General features: G+C 38.4%; 1 protein-coding gene across 13 annotated transcripts in view; it reads right to left on the bottom strand.

Annotated features, from left to right (window-relative positions):
• TRDN (triadin) overlaps nucleotides 1–22,960 on the bottom strand; it is a 355,846-nt gene that overhangs the window by 143,637 nt on the left and 189,249 nt on the right. For all 13 annotated transcript variants that reach the window (XM_084777414.1, XM_084777409.1, XM_084777410.1 and 10 more), the window contains 2 exons: nucleotides 8,319–8,372; nucleotides 4,828–4,857 (listed from right to left, as the gene is read on the bottom strand). In XM_084777414.1, the coding sequence (XP_084633540.1) occupies nucleotides 4,828–4,857; nucleotides 8,319–8,372 (84 nt within the window). The remainder of the gene's footprint in view (nucleotides 1–4,827; nucleotides 4,858–8,318; nucleotides 8,373–22,960) is intronic.

Genomic DNA, 22,960 nt, shown 5'->3' on the forward strand with positions numbered 1-22,960 from the left:
ATCATCATAATTGTCATCATTACTCAACTAGGATGCGAGAAAATTGAGTGCTCAATCATTGTTCTTTGTCCTATTATATTTAAGAGTATAGATATTCCTTATTTACTCACAGAGTATTTGTTTGTTGAGCGCTGTGTCAACAACATGGCATTATGAATTGGTGTGGGGATTTAGCTCAGTAGTAGAGTTTTGCCCTAGGTTTAGTGCTAATCTCTGGGGAACAAACAAAAGATTAAACTTCATAGTGATTAAAGACAATTGGATATAGCCCTTTTGTCAAAAGACTCAAATAAAGCAAAAAAAAAAAAAACCAAAAAACAAAAACAAAAACAAAAAACAAAACAAAAAAACCCAAAAAAAACCCCAAAACCCAAAAACAGAAACAAACAAAAAAAAAACATAAAAAAATAAAAAAAAACAAAACAACTGCAAGTTGAAGTGCCTAAGTCACTGATCTTAGCAGGATGCCTAGCAGTCCTCTTAAGGCACAGCCTTATGGAAGGCTGGTGAGAAGCTAGTGTGGGAGCATTGCCCCAAACTCACTTTTTCTCGCCCACGTGACAGTGAACAGTTTCTAGCCATGGGGCACGGATTGTCTCACACAGTCATATTGTGGTTGTGTGGGAATTGGCTTCTCTGGAAGTGACTCTAACTTGCTTTCTGACATTAATATCTCACCTCAGTTGTTTTGGCGTGGGAGAAGAACAACACAAGGCAGGTGGGGACCCTCAGCTAGTTGTAATTTTTCTACTTATAAAAGTCTCTAAAAACTCCCCATGCCTCAATCCTGGAATTATGCAGCCCCTGGTCTTGGGCTGGCCACACTGTGTGCCTGGCAGCAAGTATGGAAAGCAAAGGAGAAGAAAAATTTGAGAACTTTAGTTTCAAGTTAAGGTTGATAAAGTATATTCTGTAGTCATGGTACAGTCACTCAGTATTTTAGATAGCTAATGATTTAAATTTGTTTGTTTGGTTATTTGGTTTTTTGTTTTTAGAGACAGTGTTTGTCTGTCCTGGACTCGCTTTGCAGACCAGGCTGGCCTCAAACTCACAGTGATCTGCTTGCTTTTGCCTGCAAAGTGCTGGGACTAAAGGCATGTGTCGCCACTCCTGGCTATGATTTAAACTTTTTAATTAACATGGCTTGATATTTTAGAATGAATAAGTATTATAAGCAGAATATTTATTTCTGTTAGAGTCTCAGGATTCCTAACAACCAATAAGTACCACAAACAACTTCTATTTATGTTTTAATTGGTGTGCATAATTTTAAAAACTAAAGCTGAGAAAATATCAGACATACTTCTGAATTATTAAAAATAATAAATCTGTTACAATGAACATTAATATCATACTTTATGACATATTTAATTATTTTGGCAAAAAATAGCAAAATGACTGATTATACATTTTACATTTCTATGAGTCTTGTTAATGTCTGACCTAATTAGAAGTCAGTTGGATTTGTATATCTGCTTAGCCATTTAGTCTGTTTCAAAGTCAGACATCTTGTAGCTTCTGGAAAATTCCCGTAAACTTTCATGTGAGAAAGAGAAAGAAGAACACAAAAAGAATATATATATATATATATATATATATATATATATATATATATGAATATTTATTTATTTATTTACATATTTTGTCCAGAGGTACTATAGAAAACCCTCGGAGATTCTCTGAAGTCACTGAACACTTTATAAAAATGTCTGATGTCTGATTTTTAGACATCACCGTTCTGGTTGATCTGAGAAATTCACAGAACAATATGAGATCACAGTAGCCATGTAAACAGCAGCTACATCCCTACTTAAGGTTATAGTTTTAAGTTTTAAAATGTATTTATTTATTCACTTTACATCCTGATTGTGTTCCCCCTTTTCACATCCCTTGCCTCATTTTCCCCTCTCCTCCTCAGAGAAGGTGGAGGTCCCCCATGGGTACCAACCTACGTGGCACATTAAGTCACTGCAGAACTAGGCACATTTTCTCCCGCTGAAGCCAGACAAGGCAGCCCAGTTAGGGGAATAGGATCCAAAGGGAAGCATCAGAGTCAGAGAGGGCCCTGCTCCAGTTGTTGGGGGATCCACATGAAGACCAAGCTGTGCATCTTGGGGTCCTAGGGGTCCTAGCACCAGTTCAGGCATACTTCTTGGTTGAGGTTTCGGTCTCTGGGAACCCCCATGGGCCCAAGTTAGTAGGTCTTGTGGAGTCATTTACCCACAATAGCCAACCAATGACTGGCCCAACTTGAGACCCACCCCATGGGAGAGAACCAACCCATGTCACTGTTAATGATACTCTGCTATGCATGCAGACAGGAGTCTAGCCTAGCTGTCTTCTGAGAGGCTGCATCCAGCAGCTGATGGAAACAGATACAGAAACGAAACAACAGGGCAAGCTCGGGGAGTTTTGTGGAAGAGTGGGAGGAATGACTGAGGGAGCAGGAGGGGTTAAAGACGCTACAAGAAGACCTACAGAGTCAACTAATCTGGGCTCATGGGGCCTCAGAGAGATTGAACCACCAACCAAAGAGCTTGCATGGGCTGGACCTAGACCCCCAAAACATATGTAGCAGACATTCAGCTTGATCTTCATGTAACTCCCCTAACAATGTGAGTAGGGCCTGTCGCTGACTTTGTTGTCTGCCTTTGGATCCCATTACTGCTGAATGGCCTTGTGTGTTTTTAGTGGGAGAGGATGTGTTTAGCCCTGGTGTGACTTGAGGTGCCAGGGTAGGCTGGTACCCCTTAGTGGCCTCCGCTTCTCTGAGGAGGAGAGGAGGGAGGGTAAAAAGAATGAAGCAAAGGAGAGGTCAATGAGACAGAAGTGTATGAAAGACTAAATGTCAGGGTCCCGTGGAAAATTGGAACATTGGTTAACAAATAGCAGAGTCTTAGAGACCATAAGGAGTGTTTATTTCCATGGGAAAATTTCAAGCTATTCTAAGTATCACATATTGGATCTGAAGAGTTTCAAAAATGATTTGAGGTTGTTATCAAGGCAGAAACAAAACTAGAAAATGTCCTGGAGGGTAGCGCAATCACACGGTTTAAGTATACAAAATTTAATGTGACTACTGTTTCGTATAGCGTAATTTTCTTAACATTTTGGTTTCAGTGTTAATGAATTAAAATAATTTCTAAATAAAATTAATTCATTATAATAAACTCACAGAAACACCACGTGGTAAAATTTACTAGAATGACTTCAAAAAATTATGAATATTATTTCTTTACCTAGATGAAGTGATAAATTGATTTTATTCTTTAGATCCTCTAGCAGAAACAAATAAACAAACATATTTCTGAGACTCTACTCTGTATAAAACTATGCTGGGACCTTAATACTGACTGAGTGTCATAAGGAACACAGTGATACATCCTCTTGGGTTTTTTTTTTTTCATGATATTGGGCTTCATTCTCTTTAAGATAATAAGCAGGGTTTTGAGGGGTTTTTGGTTTGTTTTCTTTTTTCATGTATACTAACTCTTAGCTTTCTGCTTAACAGAAGCAAATTGTGAACCTCAAGATATTATGACCAAGTAAAATTCTAATGAAATCCAGTATAAAATAGAATCCTTGCTCGCTTTCATCATTCTTTGATCAGATGAACACTAATTAGATTAGAGATGTCATTGTCTCATGACAAGTGTTTCCTTATATCTTCTGCCATGAAAATAAGCTTAGATTAATTAGCAGTGGTGCAGTCCTTTGCAAATGTTGAGTGAGGCTTCACTAGAAACTTTTCTCAGAAGAGAGTGACAGGAATCAGAGCAGGCTTCATTTCCCCACAGTTCCCTAACCACAGCCAGATTCCACCATTGCTGGAGACTTCTGTTCTCTCCTAGATATTTTACTTTAGAATTCCTGATGCTGTGAATACTTTCTCAGCCTTTTTGACATATGAACCTCTTAAACCACTTGGGAAAATAATAATGATGATAATGATGACGACGAAGACGATGACAACGACAGCAACAATAATAAATAGACATTCCACTAGCTCTTAATTTCTTGCTAAGAGAGGAGCCTGTGCCCTGTAAGTGCCCATTATAAGATGTAAATGGCCTAATTGTACTGATTACTCATAGTTCATTATCTTCCATTAGTTTTGTCTACTTTACCACAATACACAGAATCTTCTAGTCTTGTGACTTACATGGGGTGGGAGGCAGAGGCATGTGGATCACTGTGAGTTTGAGGCCCAGCCTGATCTACAAAGTGAGTCCAAGACAGCCACAACTACAAGAGAAACCCTGTCTTGAAAAAAGAATATTCTCTGTCTTTCTGTTACTAATATACTTTGCATTGATTGTAATAGTATTGACTCAAATTTTTGTTTTAATAGTCCATTTAGTATATTTTTATGTAAAATTAGATATAGTTTAAACTGTGCCAATGTAAAACAGGGATGGACATGACATGCAAGAGATTGATTATAACTTATTTGCAGTTTAGAAAAAGAAAAGAAAATTGTTTTTTGTATGTACCATATGAAAGGACTTCATATAGGAGAATGAGTTCTGCATCTGATAATTATACAAAACTTTACTGAGTTTCCAACAGAGTAGGAGGACTAACATTTGGACCGAATACACATTATTCTTTGTTTTGGGAAAGACTATACTAAAGTTATTTTCAGAGTAGCTTATGCCTTTGGGGAGCTGAAATAGAAAAGACACATTCATGCAATATGAATGCATGTAATAGAACCAGTAATCCAATGGGGTGTGGCCAGGAGAGCAGTCAGATTCAGTTCTGAGTACGGGTAAATTATTCTAGCAAAAGGCACAGTGAGATTGTACATAAAATATTAAAACATACCTTCTTTCTTCTCATCCTTTCTGGCTGAGGCTAAAACAATGAAAAACAAACAGTGTTAAAACAGTAACTGAACTTTCCTGGAACTATACCTCATAATGTGAATATGCATCCCAAGTCCTTATAAATTCAATGATCACCTATGAACTATGTATATTAAAAACTGCATGGCTGTGACTATACACAGAACTGTGAACAAAGACTTCTTAAAACACGGATGAGATTAAATCAACACATGCAGAAACAAACACACATACACATTCATATACACAAGTTTATATTTAGTGTAAATTCCATTCTTTCATTAAGTTTTACATATTGTTAAATCTGAGAAATTAAAATTACTCTTAAAAGAACACATGAACTATGTCTATATCCAACAAAAAATGCTAATGGTTCTCTACAAAAAAATGATAATTAGCTTCACAAGAATTAGATTCTGGTGTTAAGAATTTGCAGAAAGAATACGCTAAGTATACCATTTATAAATTCTACAGAGTAGAAAGCCTCTGAAACATAATTTTCTTCACGAATTTTCAAAATCTATAGTTAGATCAAATCAACCATTTCCAAATATTTAGAAACAAATACAATACTTTTAGTACTAAAATCAAGAATCACATAAGTAGACGTTCAGACATAATTTGGTTTCATATTACACTCATGAGTTTATTTTCACTTGGTTCACTTCTAAATTTTCTGTCTACTAGGACCTTATTGGCTCTTGTACATAAACTTTTCCTGCTCATGTATTACTTGAAATCTCAATGATTTCTTTGTTTCTGTATATAGTATAACTTTATCTGTCATATAAATGTTCTATGGGAATTCTGCAATGGCGATTATTCACACTCTGCTCTTCCTTGTTTTAGTGTGTCACTCTCATTTCCCTGAATACCGCATAGTTGGTTCCCTGTGCTGAACCCTGCCATGGCAACAAGTAGAGCTCTAACGCAATGTTGAAACTCTAGATTACTTGCCATCCATCTATGAATACTTTAGTTGAAACCCAAATTTGTCTAATGTAGTTTAATATAAAAAAACACATGAGCAAATAGCCTTGAGTTGAAATTTTCAGTGAATTTCACATATCTTTTCGACTCTGCTAACCCTAGGCTGAAATAAATTTAATTTATGACTCAAGCTGTACTTCAATTGCCTTCCAGACAAAATAGAAGGGCCTAAAATACTTGTAATTTTATAAGAAAAAGAATGTGCTTGGACACATGTACACACACACACACACACAAACATACATGTATGAACACAGTAATAACTCTTTTTATGAAAAGTTATTTGCCTGAGGAATTTACCCCAATACACAATTTCATGTAGGCTCTCCCCGTTTTTCTATCTCAAATAAATTTATTACACTCCCCTTCAAGACTTTCATAAAAAAGAAACAATTTTATTGAACGTGCAATCAGTAAGAAACCTTAAAAACCAGCTCCATAGCCCTTAACCATGCTAGCAATAAATTGCAAATAAATAAGATTTTGGTCAGATGCAATGTTTTCAGTAGTATCTCACATCACACTGTATGCTAATGAGTTTGCTTTCAGGCCCCTCTATCCTGAAACAATCATATCACTGTCTAAATACATCTCTTTTATCGCTAAACACTGCAACACTGCAGAATCTAGGGTAGAGGAGAAAACGGAGATCCTGTCCAATGAATATCTTTCCCGTTGATTTCTAAAAGTGTTCTCTAACTTTTTCATAGGTGACCATGACAGAACACTTGTGCCTGTCTTTCGTGTTTTGTCAACTTATTACTTCTGGTTTGAGAATATGCAACTTCTACTTTTAAGCCCAAAGGATATCAGTGAGTAATGGTTCATAAAGTTATGGTAATTATTTTTGTCTTATATCTGAAAGCCAGCTTTTGCAACTGGGCACTTAGAAAAGAATATTGATTTTATAACATTCCAATATACTCTTCCAATAAGAAACAAATCATGAACTATAACCAATTGAGCCAAACCATTAGAAAAAGTTATGGTAATAGTTAATCTGTGTATTTTTATGTACTTACTTGAGGTTTATTTCTAGAAATATATATTAAACCCTCGTGAATGAAGCTTGGAGGCAATGCACTGACTGATTTTCTTTATTCCTTTAGGTGTGTGAATTTATCATCATTATCAATAGAACTGTTTCAAATGGCTAAAGAAACACTATCCCTAATGACTAGTGTTCATGGTACTGGAAGGTACTCTACAAGCTCATAAAGGAGAAAGTTACCAAAAAACCAGCTGCAAACCCTTCCATCTACCATTGTGACCTTCCTAAAGATACTCTGGTGCAATGGTGTCATAAAACTTGTGGATTAACCATCCAATAGCTGGTTGGATTTAAGCCAACACATGATATAGAACGCAGCACTGATAGTGCTTGGGTAGCCAAGTACCTGAGACTAGATAAGCCAAACAAAACTGTTTTGCTAAAGGAGCATGTCAACAAAACAACTTCTCACAACACTCTGCCATACTTATTAACCAGTGACTTGTTCAGCCTTCACTGCAGTGGATGGGAACAAGTAGAGGCCCACAGCTGGGCTATGTGCAGAAGGTGAGAGACTTTGAAGCGCTATCCTAAATGTGATGCTTCCAATGGTCCTCACCCCCTCACAGCTCAGGGATCACTGATCCCTGAAGAAGTGGAAGTAGAAAGCTTGTAAGAGCCAGACGGTATGGAGGACACCAAGGGACTAAGGCTAACGCCAAGGAAACTCAGCAGGACCTATGACCATATGAAGTCACAGAGACTATGATGGCATGCACAGAACATACATAGGACTGGACCTTATGGGGCCCTAGTTCTGAGAGTGGAACTGGACACAAGCCCACATCCATATCTCAGAAGCTTTCTCCAATTGGTGAGTACATGCTAATGAAAAAGTTTTTCTCTTACAGACTCTCACTGAGTACACAAACCCCCCTGGCCCCATGCCCGGCAGTAGATGTCCAACACAAAATAACCTCAGTGCTATCTTTGAAGGCGTTTTGTCTCACAATGTTTTGCCTGGGTGTTCTTATGTGTTTTAATCTAACAGGTGTTTTATTTATATCTTCTGGTTTCTGATTTTGTGTTTTGGGGGGATTCATATGTATGCCAGTGCATGTGTGTCTATGTCGATATGTGTTTCCTTTGCTTTTTATTTGGCTCACCGTATTTCTGTTTATTTGTTTAGTCCCACTCAGATATATTCAGTTTTATTTTATCACTATTTTTAGATGCTTGATGTTTTCTAATCAGAGAAAGGAGTGGGTGGAGGAGGATCTGGGAAGAGTTTTGAGGAGTGGGAATCAGAATATATTATATGAAAAAAATCTATTTTCAATTAAAATAAGAATAGCTGCAAGTTTGTTTATTGCAGAAGAGCAGCCAGCAGGTGGTGCCCTTCTGCAATAAACAGCTTTTGCTTTGTCATAAAATGCTATGTACTTATGAAAGAAAAGAGCAGCAGTATGTTTAAGGAGGCACCTTCTTACCTTGTGCAGTGACTTTTGCAGTCATTTGTTTGGCTTCAGGAGATTTTCCTGGCTCTTAAAGAAAAAGCAAGAGAAATAAGTTACCATTTTAAGTGGTTTAGAACAATCTATAGCAAAGAGAGGAAAACCTATACTGCAAAGCTTATTAACTTCGATTTTTAATTTTTTTCTTTTGACAATTTCATACATGAGTATTGTATTTACATCATTTCCACCCTTCCCTCCCCCCTACAATTCCTCCTGCACCAATACCCTGTCTCAAATTCATGGCATTTTCAGATTTAATTATTGTTGTTACACAGGCACACACACACACACACACACACACAAACGCACACACACACACACGCATGCACACATGCACACACATGCATACATGGACACACACAAAAGCACAGACATAAACAAGCACACACATGCACACGTGCACACACACGCAAACATGCACACACATACACATACACAAACACTCATGTGTACACACACACACACACACACACACACACACCCCTACTGACTACATTTTGTATTGCTATAATGCCCCCATGTCTATGGATGGCACATGGAATTGAAAAATCTATCATGAACCTTATCCCTGAAGAAATCTGGCTCTTGCTCTCTCAGGATCCACTGATTTCATCATCATATCCACTGGTTTCATTGTTCAAGCCTTTTTAGGCAGCCATATTTTTGAGGTTATAAAACCTCATAAGGGTACAGCTTTCCTGTTCTCTCTAAAAGACACTAATTCTCCGTGAGCATTCTTTTCTTCTGGCTCTTACATTACTTTCTCCATCCTTTTCTGTGATGTTCTTGAGTTTAGAGGGGTATTAGTGATGTAGCAAGTGGGGCTAGGCATGCGGTGATGACTTCTTCTGTGAGTTTCTATCTGCTTCAAGATGAAGCTTCTTTGATGAGAGGCAAGACGTCTTCTTATATGTGGATATAAGGGTAACTATTAAGAATACATGTAAAGCCAGGTGTGGTAGCACACACCTGTAATCTCAGCATTCTGGAGGCCGAGGTAGGTGTATCTCTATGAGTTTGAGGCTAGCGTGTTATACAAATCGACCCCAGGACAGCCAAGGCTACACAGAGAAACCCTGTCTTAGGAAGAAAAAGAATACATGTAAAAGTTATTTTGCTTTGGGAAAATGGTACTAGTATGTTTTCCTCTTGGGTCTATGACCTCTGCAGCCACATAGAGAAACTTTGCTTGGACCCTCAGAATGGTTCTCAACAAACTTAGTCACCGTGGAATTGCAAATAATAGGCCACATTAAAACAGAAAACATAAAATCAATTAAAGCCTAGGACAGATTTTTAAAAACTGTCCAGCCTCATTGCTTTCCACTTAGCATGTAGATCTGAAGACATTCAAAGTTCTCTGTGAGTTGTTTCTGAAATGCCAGCTCTTTACATGTAGATACGGAGGAGCCCACTGAACGTCACTGGAGATAATCAAAGACTATTCCAAGGACAAGCATTTTCAAGCCTGAGCTTCTCTGTCTCACTAAGATGTCCTTGCCCACATGCTGTCCTGCCCATCACACTCAGTGTGGCCTTGGGCAACAATATATGGTATGAACGAGAAGAGTCATTTGAGTCTTTCTTCCGTGTTGTGTTAGAGATTTTGTTGTTGTTGTTGTTGTTGTTTTTCTTCCTTCTTTGCTCAGTATTTTCTCATAAACAGACATCATACAAAACTCCACTTACATGACAGACATGTAAATACAGCTTTTAGAATAAAAGATAAAATTGAGGTTTCAGAAAGCAGTTCATTTCACTTAACATGTCTGATGGTCGCCTTTATAAACATTTCACTCTTAAGAGCATTCAGTGACATGGGAAGACCGGTTTGTCCCTTCTTGTCAGTCACCTTCAGTCATCATACACTTATTTAAGACTTGGCGTGCACATTTCCAAAGCTGTATGTAAAGATAGTGTGGATGAAACAGATACATTTCCAGTTTTTCATTTGCTATCAATATTAAAAATTATATTCATTAGACATATAAGAACATGGTTGGAAGATATGACTGACTGGCCAAAGCACTGAGAGTAAATTGCTCTGAGTGCTCAGCCTTACATGGTCATCTGTATCAACCCCCACCCCAACCCCCACCCCATGGATCAGAAAAACATTGAGGAAGAGGGGGGAAAAGCATGTAAAAGCCCATGAGTAGGGAGGAGAGTTGTAAAATGTTAATTTCAGAGGCATGGATAGTTCTCGTTGCCTGCACAGAATTTGCACAAGATCAAACTTTCAGCATGGATGGGTTAGGGACCCAAAAGCCTCACCATTGCTGTAAAGCCATTAGAAGTTGATCACTTCTGGCAGAGGAAGAATAATTTTTCTTTGGGGATGTAGCTTCTGGTAAGCTACCCATTGCAAGGCCGTGTGCACATGCACAAATGGCCAATACTAGTTGGACTCAGGACATTATTAATTTAAAAGAAAACAATTAGGGGCTGGAGAGATGGTTCAGAGTTTGAGACTCTTCCAGGGACCTTGAGTTATGTTCACAGCATTTAAAAGTCAAGGAGCTCATAGCTTCCTATAAATCTAGCTCCCCACTGATCAATTGCCGCTGTGTTCTGACGGCCATTGCATTGTACTAAAATGCCTGTTACCCACCACCCACCTCTCTATCACACACAAATAAGTAAAAACAAATTTTTATAAAAGAAACAAATAGAACATAAAATGGGAAAGAAGAGGTGTTGTCTTGGAGATGGAGTTAGGTTTCAGGAATACATATAATTAAAATACAATGAGTGGATGTATAAAATTTTGAAGATAAATAAAAGTATTATTTAAGAAGGATAATTTCCATCAAAATAATTTGACAAAACACAATAAGTTAAACTGTGGGTATTGTTCAGTAACGAGAGAGCTTGTTTGAAAAGCATGAGGACCTGAGTTTGAAAATAAGTCACAGACAATAACTGGGCACGGTGGCAAAAACTTGTAACTATAGCACTGTGGGGGGAAAAAAAAAGATCCCTGAGACATAATGTCTAGCCAATACAACCTACTTAGCAAGTCCCAGGCCTGTGAGGGAACTTGACTTGAAAGTAGGTGAACTGTGTTTCCATGAAATGACACCTGAAATTGTCCTCTGGTCTCCACATACATGTACACACAAATGCATATATATGTGTGCATGAGAATACACACGCACACCTCTATGTTCACATATACGCAAATTATCTCCTTCCTCCATCCCTCTTTCTCTCTCCCCATATATACCACTATGCCAAAATCATCATCATCAATATCATCATTATTAATATTCTGGGAAAACAAAAATATTTTGTCTTTTATATCAAAGAAGAGTTTTTATTTATATCATTACCATTATTACAACATGCTAATTCCTCAGTTTTTTTAGATGAAAGGAGTATCATTTTATCTATCGTTATTATTATGATTATTTACTCAAAGCCTGGCTCCTGACTGACCAGGACTCACTTGAGTGACCTGTCACTCTGCAAGGTCAGTGGCTCACGGATGGGTATGTTTTAGAGTTCATTCTCCTTAGGCTCTTCTTTCTGCTATGGCCAAGTCATCTCTCTGAGACTTGGATGCATCTGTCCCCTCACCAGAAAAACACATTGGTTTGTTACTGCAAACTGACTTGTCAGCAGTGTTACTGGATGAAAGTTCATTTCTTTTAAGGTTTTGTTGATTTTATCTGATGTGCTTGAGTGTTTTCTTTACATGTTTGTATGTACACTACATTCATGCCTGATGTCCTCTGAGGCCAGGAAAGGGTGTTCAGTCCATTGGAACTGGAGTTACATACAGATGTGAGTTGTCTTGTGGATGCTAGGAACTGACTGGGTACCTCCATGTGAACATCGCATGCTTTTAATAGCTGCCTCAAACATCTTTAAAACTCCCCAAACTCATTTTTAAAGGGACGGTATGCACCGTACCTGTAAAAGGGTGATTTAAACAGAAATAAATCTCAGGGTCCTAACAACAGCATGAGTCCCTCGCAATCCATGCAGTGCTTCTCCGAGTTTAAGCTGTCAAGCTAATGTGTGCTAATTCACCACCCTATTACACAAACTGCGTGTCAGGAGAAGCTAATAGCATAAAACCAAATGCCTTTTCAACAACACGGCCAAATTAAGTCCACTCAGCAACTGCACCAAGGACACGTCCAGAGATGATCAGATTTGACAACTGCTTGCACACAGCACTTCGGTTTTCAAAACCCTATTGTTTAAGGAGGAGACTTGCCAGGCAGAGAGGTGCATGCCTATAATCCTAGCACTCAGGGAGACAGAGGCAGGAGGATCACTGTGAATTCAAAGCTAGCCTGGCCTACAAAGAAAGTCTCTTTCCAGAAAGAGAAACCCAGTCCCAGGGGTGGGAGTGGGCCTAAGGGCCTCAATCCTGAGGCCATAAATGCACAGCAATGGAAACATACAGAACAACTCATAAGAAGTGAAAGTACATTGAATCCAGGCAGACCTCCAACAAAAGTATATTTTCTGCCTCCTTTCCATTTCTGCCCCAGAAGGCAACTAGCATCATACTAGAGAAAATGGGAGGGAGGGAGGAATGGGAGGATACAAGGGAGAGGATAACCATTGAGATGTAATATGAATAAATTAATAAAATAAAATTTTAAAAAAGAAAAGAGCGACCTTGACTGAAACTATAAAAATAAGAAAGAAAGAAAAAAAAAAAGAAAGAAAATTCCAAACAGATGTAGAAATAACAAAAACAATATGAAGAAATACATATTGCTGAAAACCACTCAAGAGTTCTCAAGTAGTCGCCAGTTTTTCCTTTTGAATTATCCTTTTTAAAAATTTTATTTAATTTTATTTTTATTAATTTATTCATATTACATCTCAATTGTTAGCCCATCCCTTGTATCCTCCCATTCCTCCCTTCCTCCCACTTCCCCCCTACTCCCTTCCCCTATGTCTGTGACTGAGGGGGTCCTCCTCCCCCTGTATATGCTCATAGGATATCGAGTCTCTTCTTGGTGACCTATTATCCTTCCTCTGAGTGCCACCAGGCCTCCCCATCCAAGGGACATGGTCCAATATGGGGCACCAGAGTTTGTGTGAAAGTCAGATCTCCTTCTCCACTTAACAGTGGAGAATGTCCTGTCCATCGGCTAGACTGGGTAGGGGTTCGAAGTTTACTGCCTATATTTTCCTTGGCTGGTGCCATAGTTTGAGGAGGACTCCAGGACCCAGACTCACCTGTAATTTTCCAGTACCCTCTGGATCCTTCTATTTCCTCATTCTCCCAGGCTTCTCACACCTAGTCTCAATAGGATGTCCTCCCCTCTGACCCACTTTCCTGGTAGGTAAAGTTTTTCATGGGGACGTACCCCTTGGACTAGTGTCTCGATATAAGTGAGTATATACTATTTGACTCTTTTTGCTTCTGGGTGAATTCACTCACTATGATAATTTCTAGTTCAATCCATTTGTACACAAATTTTGGAAATTCATTGTTTTTGATAGCTGAGTAGTATTCCATAGTGTAAATGTACCACAGTTTCTTTATCCATTCTTCTACTGAGGGATCATGCACAAAACTCAAGCCCAAGTGGATTAAAGACCTCAACCTAAAACCAGAAACATTAACCCAGTTAGAGGAAAAAGTGGGGAAGAGTCTGGAACTCATAGGCACAGGAGACAACTTCCTGAACAGAACACCAACAGCCCAGGCCTTAATGTCAACAATTAATAAATGGGACCTCATGAGGCTGAGAAGCTTCTGTAAGGCAGGTGACACTGTCAAGAGAACAAAGCCACAGCCTACAGACTGGGAAAAGATCTTCACCAACCCTTCATCTGACAAAGGTCTAATATCCACAATATATAAAGAAAGCAAGAAATTAAACACAACCAAACCAAATAACCCAATAGAGAAATAGGGCTCAGAACTAAACAGAGAATTCTCAGCAGAGAAATATCAAATGGCAGAGAAACACTTAAAGAAATGCTCGACCTCCTTAGTCATCAGAGAAAGGCAAATCAAAACAACACTGAAATTCCATCTTACACCCATCAGAATGGCTAAGATCAATAACTCAACTGACACCACATGCTGGCAAGGATGTGGAGAGAGAGGAACACTCCTTCATTGCTGATGCGAATGCAAACTAGTACAACCACTTTGGAAATCTATCTGGTGCTTTCTCAGAAAAATGGGAATAGGGCTTCCTCAAGACCCAGTTATTCCACTCCTTGGAATATACCCAAAAGATGCACTACCACACAACAGGGACATATGCTCAACCATGTTCATAGCTGCCTTATTCATAATAGCCAGAACATGGAAACAGCCTTCTGAATTATCCTAACTAATGTAACCCAATCAAAATTTTCAGGTTACCAAGAAGAGACTTGATACCCTATGAGCATATACAGGGGGAGGTAATCCCCCTCAGGAACAGTCATAGGGGAGGGGAATAAGGGGAAAATGGGAGGGAGGGAAGAATGGGAGGATACAAGGGATGGGATAACCATTGAGATGTAACAAGAATAAATTAATAAAAAAGGAAAAAATTTTTTTCAAGTGATTTCCCTAGCCTGTTATTAACTTTTATTTGATAAATTTATAGGTGTCTCTTCACATCAAAGGATAGAATTTTAAATAAAAAGGGAATGATCAGAATGTCACTCAAATATGATAATATTCTGAAATGGATGAATAATATTTGTTGCAGGGTACATGGTCTCTGCAATTGGGAAAACTGGCCTGGAGCTACAGTGAGGTAAAGAAGTGAGTACTGTTGCCACAGTCTACACAGCTGTCATTTCTGGAGCCCATTCTACTGGCCATGGCGGTGTAGATTTGAATCTCAGAGCAGTCATATATTAAAGTTAATTACAGAGCTGTTTCTTCTCACTAGTCTACAAATCCCCTAGGGCTACTAATTATCACTTACACATCTTCATAACTCTAGCACCTAGAAAACTACTGACAAAATTATCTCTAATAAACCCATAAAGAAATTTCATAGAAAATCCAATGGTAAGAGTGAAAAAAAAATTCAGGTGACAAGATTGATACAGATTTTCCAAAATAAACCCCCTTTCCTTACTAATTGGTTGTGTATTAGGCAGAAAGCCTTCTCGTTTTAAAGTTCAACACATGAGTTTCAATACATTATACTGGGACCAGATATCATTGGTGAATTTTTGTACACTTTGAACAATCAGTGTCTCACTATAGCTTAAAGAAAGCAGATCTTCAGGATGCAAGTTATGAACCAAATACCTTTTACTGATTTGCAAGGAAAGAAAATTCAAAGTGCAGTCTCTCTCTAGTATTGCAATACACAGATGTTTAGGCTAAGGTTAAGTTTGAAGACTAATTATAGAGCCTGCACAGAGGTTGCTAAAAGTGAGTGGGTTGCTGTCATCTTCTGCACTCCACCCACCTACCCAAGCCAGCAGCGTCTGCACCTACATTAAGTGCGCACTGGGCCACCTCCAGTCATGGTGTGTCCACAGGGACAAATACTGGTACTTTGCTTGTTTCTTGAGAGCCAAGATAAAAGAACATAAGCATGAGAAGGACGTGACGCAGGCAACACAGCTGCCGAGGAAGGCAGAAGAAGAATTCCCGCAATATCAACATCTTTGGCCATGTACCATCCCTGATTCCTGAGGGCACCTCCTAGCCGGGCATGGTGACGCACGCCTTTAATCCCAGCACTCTGGAGGGCACCTCCTATAAGAGATGACGAGAATCCTTCTGAGAAAGCAATTTATCCCGATAACTTTTGAGAGTGGGGGTGGGAAGGGGACAGGTGAGGGAGATCACTGAGGATGGAAGTCTGAGAACAGAAGGTTAAGGAGCTGAAAGAGGAAGCACCACTGGATGGTACATCACTTGAAGCTATGCCTGTTGCCAGAATGAATGGTGGACTTGCCTGCAATGTGGTGGCATTATGAGCACACCTCTGGAGTGACTGGTACGGATACAGGCACCGCACTGCTCCTGCTTGCAAGGGAAAGAAATTACAGAGCGTGTTCACGCTTACCCTAATGAAAATAACTAAACTCTGGGAGGAAGAAACTAAAGAGATAATTGTCGTGACTTCTACATAAATTTTGAGAGAAACGCACAGACATTAATCCAAGTGCTGAATTTGGACCAGCAGTATAACATATTTCAATCCACTCAAAGAGTACACATTCTTTTAAGATTAGATGATAGAAGTGCAATGAGCTGCTCAATCAACTTCTGAATTGTTGTTCTCTCTTCTTCTTCTTCTTCTTCTTCTTCTTCTTCTTCTTCTTCTTCTTCTTCTTCTTCTTCTTCTTCCAAAACTGTAGTCTGTTAGGGGTTGGTATGGTGCTATGTAGTCAAATCCTGAATACTGGCCCCCAAGCTAAGAAGATGAGTGCGGTCCTCACAGATACCTGTCTTTGTTGTGTTAACTTTACCTAATTTAAAGATAACTGGTTAGTAAAAAGGATAGACAGCCTACAGCTGAGCAGAAGAGAGGTAGGCAGAGCTTAGGTTCCCGGACTTGGCATCAGATGGAACCACAAAGCAAGAGAAGAAACAGGAGAAGAAACTGGCCATTGGGCAGTATGGTCCATGGGCAGATGGCCACGAGGGCTGGCCTAATGGAGTAGAAGCATCCCAGGCAAGAACAAGTATGGCAAGAAATGTTGGGGTACAAGGCTGGGAAATAGCAAAATAGCTTAGAGGGTTGATATCTGTCCAGCTATGTTGCTTTGAGGCTAATTATAAGTCTTACTTCTGACATGGACTCTGGTCTCTACATATTGATCACTTCCCCTTGATGGGGCATCCTTGTCAGGCCACCACAGAGCAAGAGAATAACAGGCTGCCTGTCCAGATGAGATTTGACAGGCTGAGGTCAGATGATACGAGAGGAGGACTGCCCCTCTGAGGACTAAGGGAGGATGGGATCCGCAGGTGACAAGTGACAGGGCTAAAATTGGGGTGTAAAGTAAACAAATAAAATATGAAAACCAAATAAATCTAAAGGGTCTCTGTGTCTCTTATTTGGAAACTAAACAGTCAGAAGTAGGGTAGAAAACTCAAATAGATATTTAGGAGCAAAGGGAACATAGAAAACCCTCAAAAATTAGTTATTTCTATAATAGTCTCCTAGTTTAATTAAAACTGAACTATGTTCCTAGACATAGATACTCCCAAAATAGTGAAAGATTAAAATTTAAAATAAGAATTTATGTGCTTACAAGTTCTTAGGTTAAGCCTCTTGTACTTGCTGCTCCAGGAAAGCATATTTCTGAGATAATATTTCATTTTAGTATGATAATCACCCTATTGAGATGAAATTAATAATGAAGCAGCCTTTGGCCACTTTGTCTGTCCAAGAGTGCTGAGGTCTCAAAGAATGGCCCGTGTGCTGCAAGATATGCAAATTTTTAAGATGTGCAGAAATATGAATAATTTATCAAAATAATCTGTTATTGCTCAGGGTTTTAGAAAATCTAAATTAGCTGGAAGCACCATTTAGAAAAGGTAATGCAAGTGAGCCAGAAGTCTTTATCCCCGTGAGAATCTACACCTCATCATTGTATGTTTTCTAATCTAAGTGGTTCAAGATGGGTTAACAGTAAACAGGTGAGGGAGGGCAGGAAAGTATGTTATGTTAAACTAGTTGCTGTTGTTTACTTTATGAACTTTTAAGAAGTCAAAATTGTACCTTTGTAGTTGAAGTCATCCTAAACATTTCTCAACTTGAGGGGAAGAAAGAGAACTCTGATATTTCAATTAGTCATTAAATTTTTAAAACTCTGCATAGACCGTGGAGACAGCAAAAAGCAGTCCCCAGCAGGACTAGAGACAGCTAAGCACAGGCAGACAGATGCCTTAGGAGCATCCATTAAAGCCCTGAGCATGTACGTGCCACCTATCTGTCTGAATAGAGTAAGTGGGATTGGAGCGTTTCATAACCAATTAAAAGTTTAAATTAACTATACTTAAAGGATCAAGCAAAAAGTTTTGTAATTAAATAGGGAGTTAACAATGAGCCACACAGATCATTCACATTTCTCATCTTCAAAACATTTTCCACTTCTAAGGAGGATGAAATCTATTGAGACCAAGAAAAGCCAGATGCCGTGAAAGTAACAAAATGGATCATGCATGTACAAGATGCCTAGGCAGCGCTTTTGCTATGGGTGCCAGACAGAGGAGTATCTGTCTTACAGGGCTGTTGGTTTAAGCATATTATGTAAAGCAAAGACACAATATCAACTAATCATTATTATTTCTTTCTATCTTCAGCACCAACTTTGTAAAAGCACTCTATATAAAAATTAGAATATTTAAAGCATTTATTTACATATTGCTTTAACGGCAATTACTTTTAACCATTGAAACTGACTTTTGTGATTATTTCATTTCTTTTACAATATTTTAATGGCAGGTATTCTGACCTTGCAAACTTTACTGATTTTCTTTGGAAATGCATATGCCTTTAGAACATTGTTTCAACTAACTATAAATGTAAATTTTCCTCAGGGTTTCCAGCAGACATATGACAATAAAAAAATATATACTTTATTTGAAAAAAAAAACCCATCATATTCCCTTGTTTTCTTAGCTTAGATTTTTTTGGTAGATTTGAATTATTTTACAATTTTATTACAGTTTGAATTTTATTTATTTATTTTGTTTGATTCTTTGTATGTATCTGTGTGTAAGAGTGTGTGGCCACACCTGTGCCATGGCACGTATCCAGAGCTAAGAGGACAACTTGTGGGAGCCAGTTCTCTTGCTCCATCACAAGTGACCCAGGGCTCAACCCCAGGTTCTCTGTATTGGAGGCAAGCACTTTTACCTCTGATGTATAACATCATCTGATTTCGATTCATTAAGAACAAGGAAGTCAAGAGATTCTTTAAAATAAAAAGATTACAGGGTATTCAACATAAATTTCAATGTTTGCACATATGACAGCATTTCTGATTCTTCGGTGATGCCTTCCAAGTAAACTTTCCAAGGTAAGCAATAAATAAGCGAGCTTCTGTTGGCAGAGGCCCTAACTTCCATTTACACACAGCGTAAGAAGTGGTTCTCCCATTAACTAGAGTGTTAGAGCAACGTCATCTAAGCTCAACATATAGAAAGAGCTCTTGTTCTATATTAGGAACCAGCAGGTGTGAATACCATTGCCCTGCGTCTTGCCTTTACAGAATGAAAGGCGGTCCTCTGGTCGCACTACTCCGTTTAGAAAGGTTATAAACCACAAAACTTATGGTTACCTTACTTTCCATGAAACTACCAAGTAGCAAGGATAGCTAAAGGAAATCCAAGGGAGACATGATTTATTGTTACTTGTATTTTAACTCTCTAGCACTATTTGTGATGCTGAGCAAACTTCTGGTAAAGTTATTTTCTGAATAAATGGAAGTTGAATAAAAAGGCAAGGCTATGGGAAGATCAGTGTTAGATGTCTGACATCTCAGTTGAGAAGCAATTATCCTCACAAATTACTCAGACGGCGACTAACATCTCCTTTTAAACTCTACATTCTGAAGATGCCAAAAATGCAAAAATAGATAATCAGATTCAAAGAGAATCTGAGCTTCTTGTGAAAAGAAATCTTAAGACATAAAATTCAGATATTCTTCAGTGCTACGTTAAATCAGTTCCAAGGAAGAGTTATAAGAGAATCATTCTTTAGGAGAATTCAGAGATGCAAGCACTTCACACAATACTTGTCCTCAGGGTGAGCAAAAGATTTAGGGAATAAACAACCCACAAGTCTACTTGGCCTGAAAAGTGCTTGATATAGTCTGTCACTTGTTCCCCAGGATTTACTCCACCAAGGCTTATCAGCATTGTGTTATTTAAATAAATAAGATAATTAGTTCTATCCACTGTTGCACTGGGAATGTCTCATGAAAACGAGCTTCAGAGAAGGCCCACTTTAAAGTAACAAGCTAGGTAAATAAGATTTGGTGTCTAGAAATGGTAAATGTTCACAAGGGGTCAAGGGGGAAAAGGTGTTAAATAAATGAATGCTAATGCATGCTCTCTGTTGTGTGGATCAACTTGGTGGGAGAGAAGAGTCTTAGTAATTGTTAAGGAAGTACAAATTGTTGGATTAAACAAGCAGGAACGCTCTGACCCCGCACAGTCTTCAGAGTCTGTTTTCCTTTCCCCTTGTAATAAGATACAACCCACTTCTTCTATGTCAAGAGTTTGACTGTAAGTTACAAGCAAGCATTTTAGAAGGGCCTAGATTGTTGATAGTTGTAAAAGCTGTCTTCAGCCAATCTCCAGCAAACAACTGGCCAAATCTTGTCCAGATAAGACAAGTGCTTCACTATTACCAATCAGACTCTTTCTGTCTGGGATGTCTATATGGGCATTCTCTGAAGTTCTTTCATTTCTGAGTGGCACCTGATTTATGAACAAGTTGTTGCTTGAATGCGTAAATTTAACTTACATGTAAATTATGTTTAAATTTTTGAAAGACTGTGAAATCTTAGCAGCTGAGGTAGATTTATGTGTGTGTGTTTATCTGTACGAGACTGGGTTTTGCTTATGTAGCCCTGGCTTACTTGGAAATCACTGTGTATACTGGACTTTATTTAACATTGTAGGGCTACCTTGTCTCTGCTCCAGAACCTTCAGGTTACCGATATGAGTCACTGTCCCTGCCTATGTTGACTATTTTTCTTAGGACATTTAAAATTATTACATTTTTAAACCAGTGTTTTAGAGAGATAAAAAATGTCCATGAATATGCCATTGAGTATAAATGGTTATCTCATCATCACAGAAGCCCACAAAATGTCACAGGAATAGCCTATCTCCAAAGTGATCACGGCTTAGGAAAGACAAATGTTCAAGAAAATTGAAAGAAAACAATGCTAATTATTCAGAAAGTGGAAACTATCAAAATTTTGAGATTTGTTTCTAATACAAATATAAAATAAAGGGTCTTTACTCACATAAGACCAGTTGCAAATACGGTAAATGAAAAGGTTTCAGATGATGTAATTAGAGTTTATAATTCTTATTAGTTTAGAGCAATTGTAAATTGTTACATGAAATATTGAACAGATATTTAGGAATATATATGGTACCCTAGGAAATAAAGAGATTCTAAAATCTCCCACACAGAGATGTAAATTAAAATTATGAAAGTGGGTAAGTGCTTTCCGAGGAGGTGATACACTGGTCTCCAACTACCACACCATCAAGAAATATACTGGCTGGCCATTCATAACAACAATTCAAGTGTTGCTTTCAACGAGGTCAGGGAAAGGAGGTATTGACAATAAGGGAAATAAACACAGGGCTTAAATATAAGCAGAACAGTTTTGTTTTGATAGGATAACAATGGAGTCTTCCCTGGATTACTCTACGACTGTGAAATAGCAGCTTTCAGCCTTTTAAGAGCTTGGAATTATTCAGCTGTGAGTGATTCTACACTGAATACAAGTCCCAGGAAGAAAGTCTGCACACCTTTATATGCATGCACAACTTCCATCTTCCAGCATACCTAGAGGCAACCTGATTATCTGTGTCAATAGACAATGACACCTGAAAATACATAAAGCTATATCAAAACTCCAGGCACAGGCGTCATGAATCACTTGAACCCTGGTATTCATCATTTCTAGATACTATAAAAGGGGAACTCCATCAAAATGTGGAAGCCGTGTTGACTAGTCTCCCAGTATTTAGCCATGATCCTTTTCCAGGAAGTCACTACAGTGAAGAAATTACTGCATTTCTCTCTAAGATCCAGCTGGACAGTTTCTCTTGCTGTTGACTCTTGGTCTACTTCAAACTGACTATCAAAACAGGCTGCTACCAAGACATATATGTGGCTTTTTTTATTCCTACTCAGTGCTAAATTTGACATTTCTATGCTCTAATGGCTCTGAGCTTGGGATTTCTAAGACAGGTCATCTGATCCTTTACAGATTCTTCCTTGAGTCTGTACCAGCTCTGTTCCTCTGATTTCAGGAGGAGCTGTCAAGTTGTAGTCTGTTCAAGCTTTCCTTAATCATCCTATAACCCTCATGCATATACATTATTGTGTGATGGGTAATGGGTGAATTAATTGTTAATATTTGGAATTAAACTTGGAGTAAAAGAGGCTATGAATTAAACAACCATCAAGGAAAATTTGGGTTACTTGGCATATCACAGCCAAGAACACTCATATAGCTTGGAAATTCCTTGTTACCTAGTACAATGGTTTTCAACCTTCCTAATGCTGTAACCCTTTAATACAGTTTCTCATATTGTGGTAACCCTCAACCATAACATTTTTTTTTACTATTTCATAACTTTAATTTTACAACCCTGTTATGAATCATAGTGTAAATGTCTGTGTTCTCTGATGGTCTTAGGTGACCCCTGTGATAGGGTCATTCCACCACCCAAAGGTTGAGAAACACTGACATAGTAGGAAAGTGCATGAATCTCATATTTCTTATATATCACACTCAGGTGCCTATTTAGGCGGCACTGACCATCATTATCGAAATGATTTAGGAGAAAAGCACTATAATAGAAAGAAGAACATCACTTATTTTCCCTGCACTTGCCAATGAATTAGAGGGATAGCAGGCAACTCCTTTTAAATAAGGAGAAAACAGAACTGGGAATAACAGACTCT

The sequence above is a fragment of the Acomys minous genome, assembly GCF_964271855.1.
Source record: "Acomys minous genome assembly, chromosome: 3".
NCBI classification, from domain to species: domain Eukaryota; kingdom Metazoa; phylum Chordata; class Mammalia; order Rodentia; family Muridae; genus Acomys; species Acomys minous.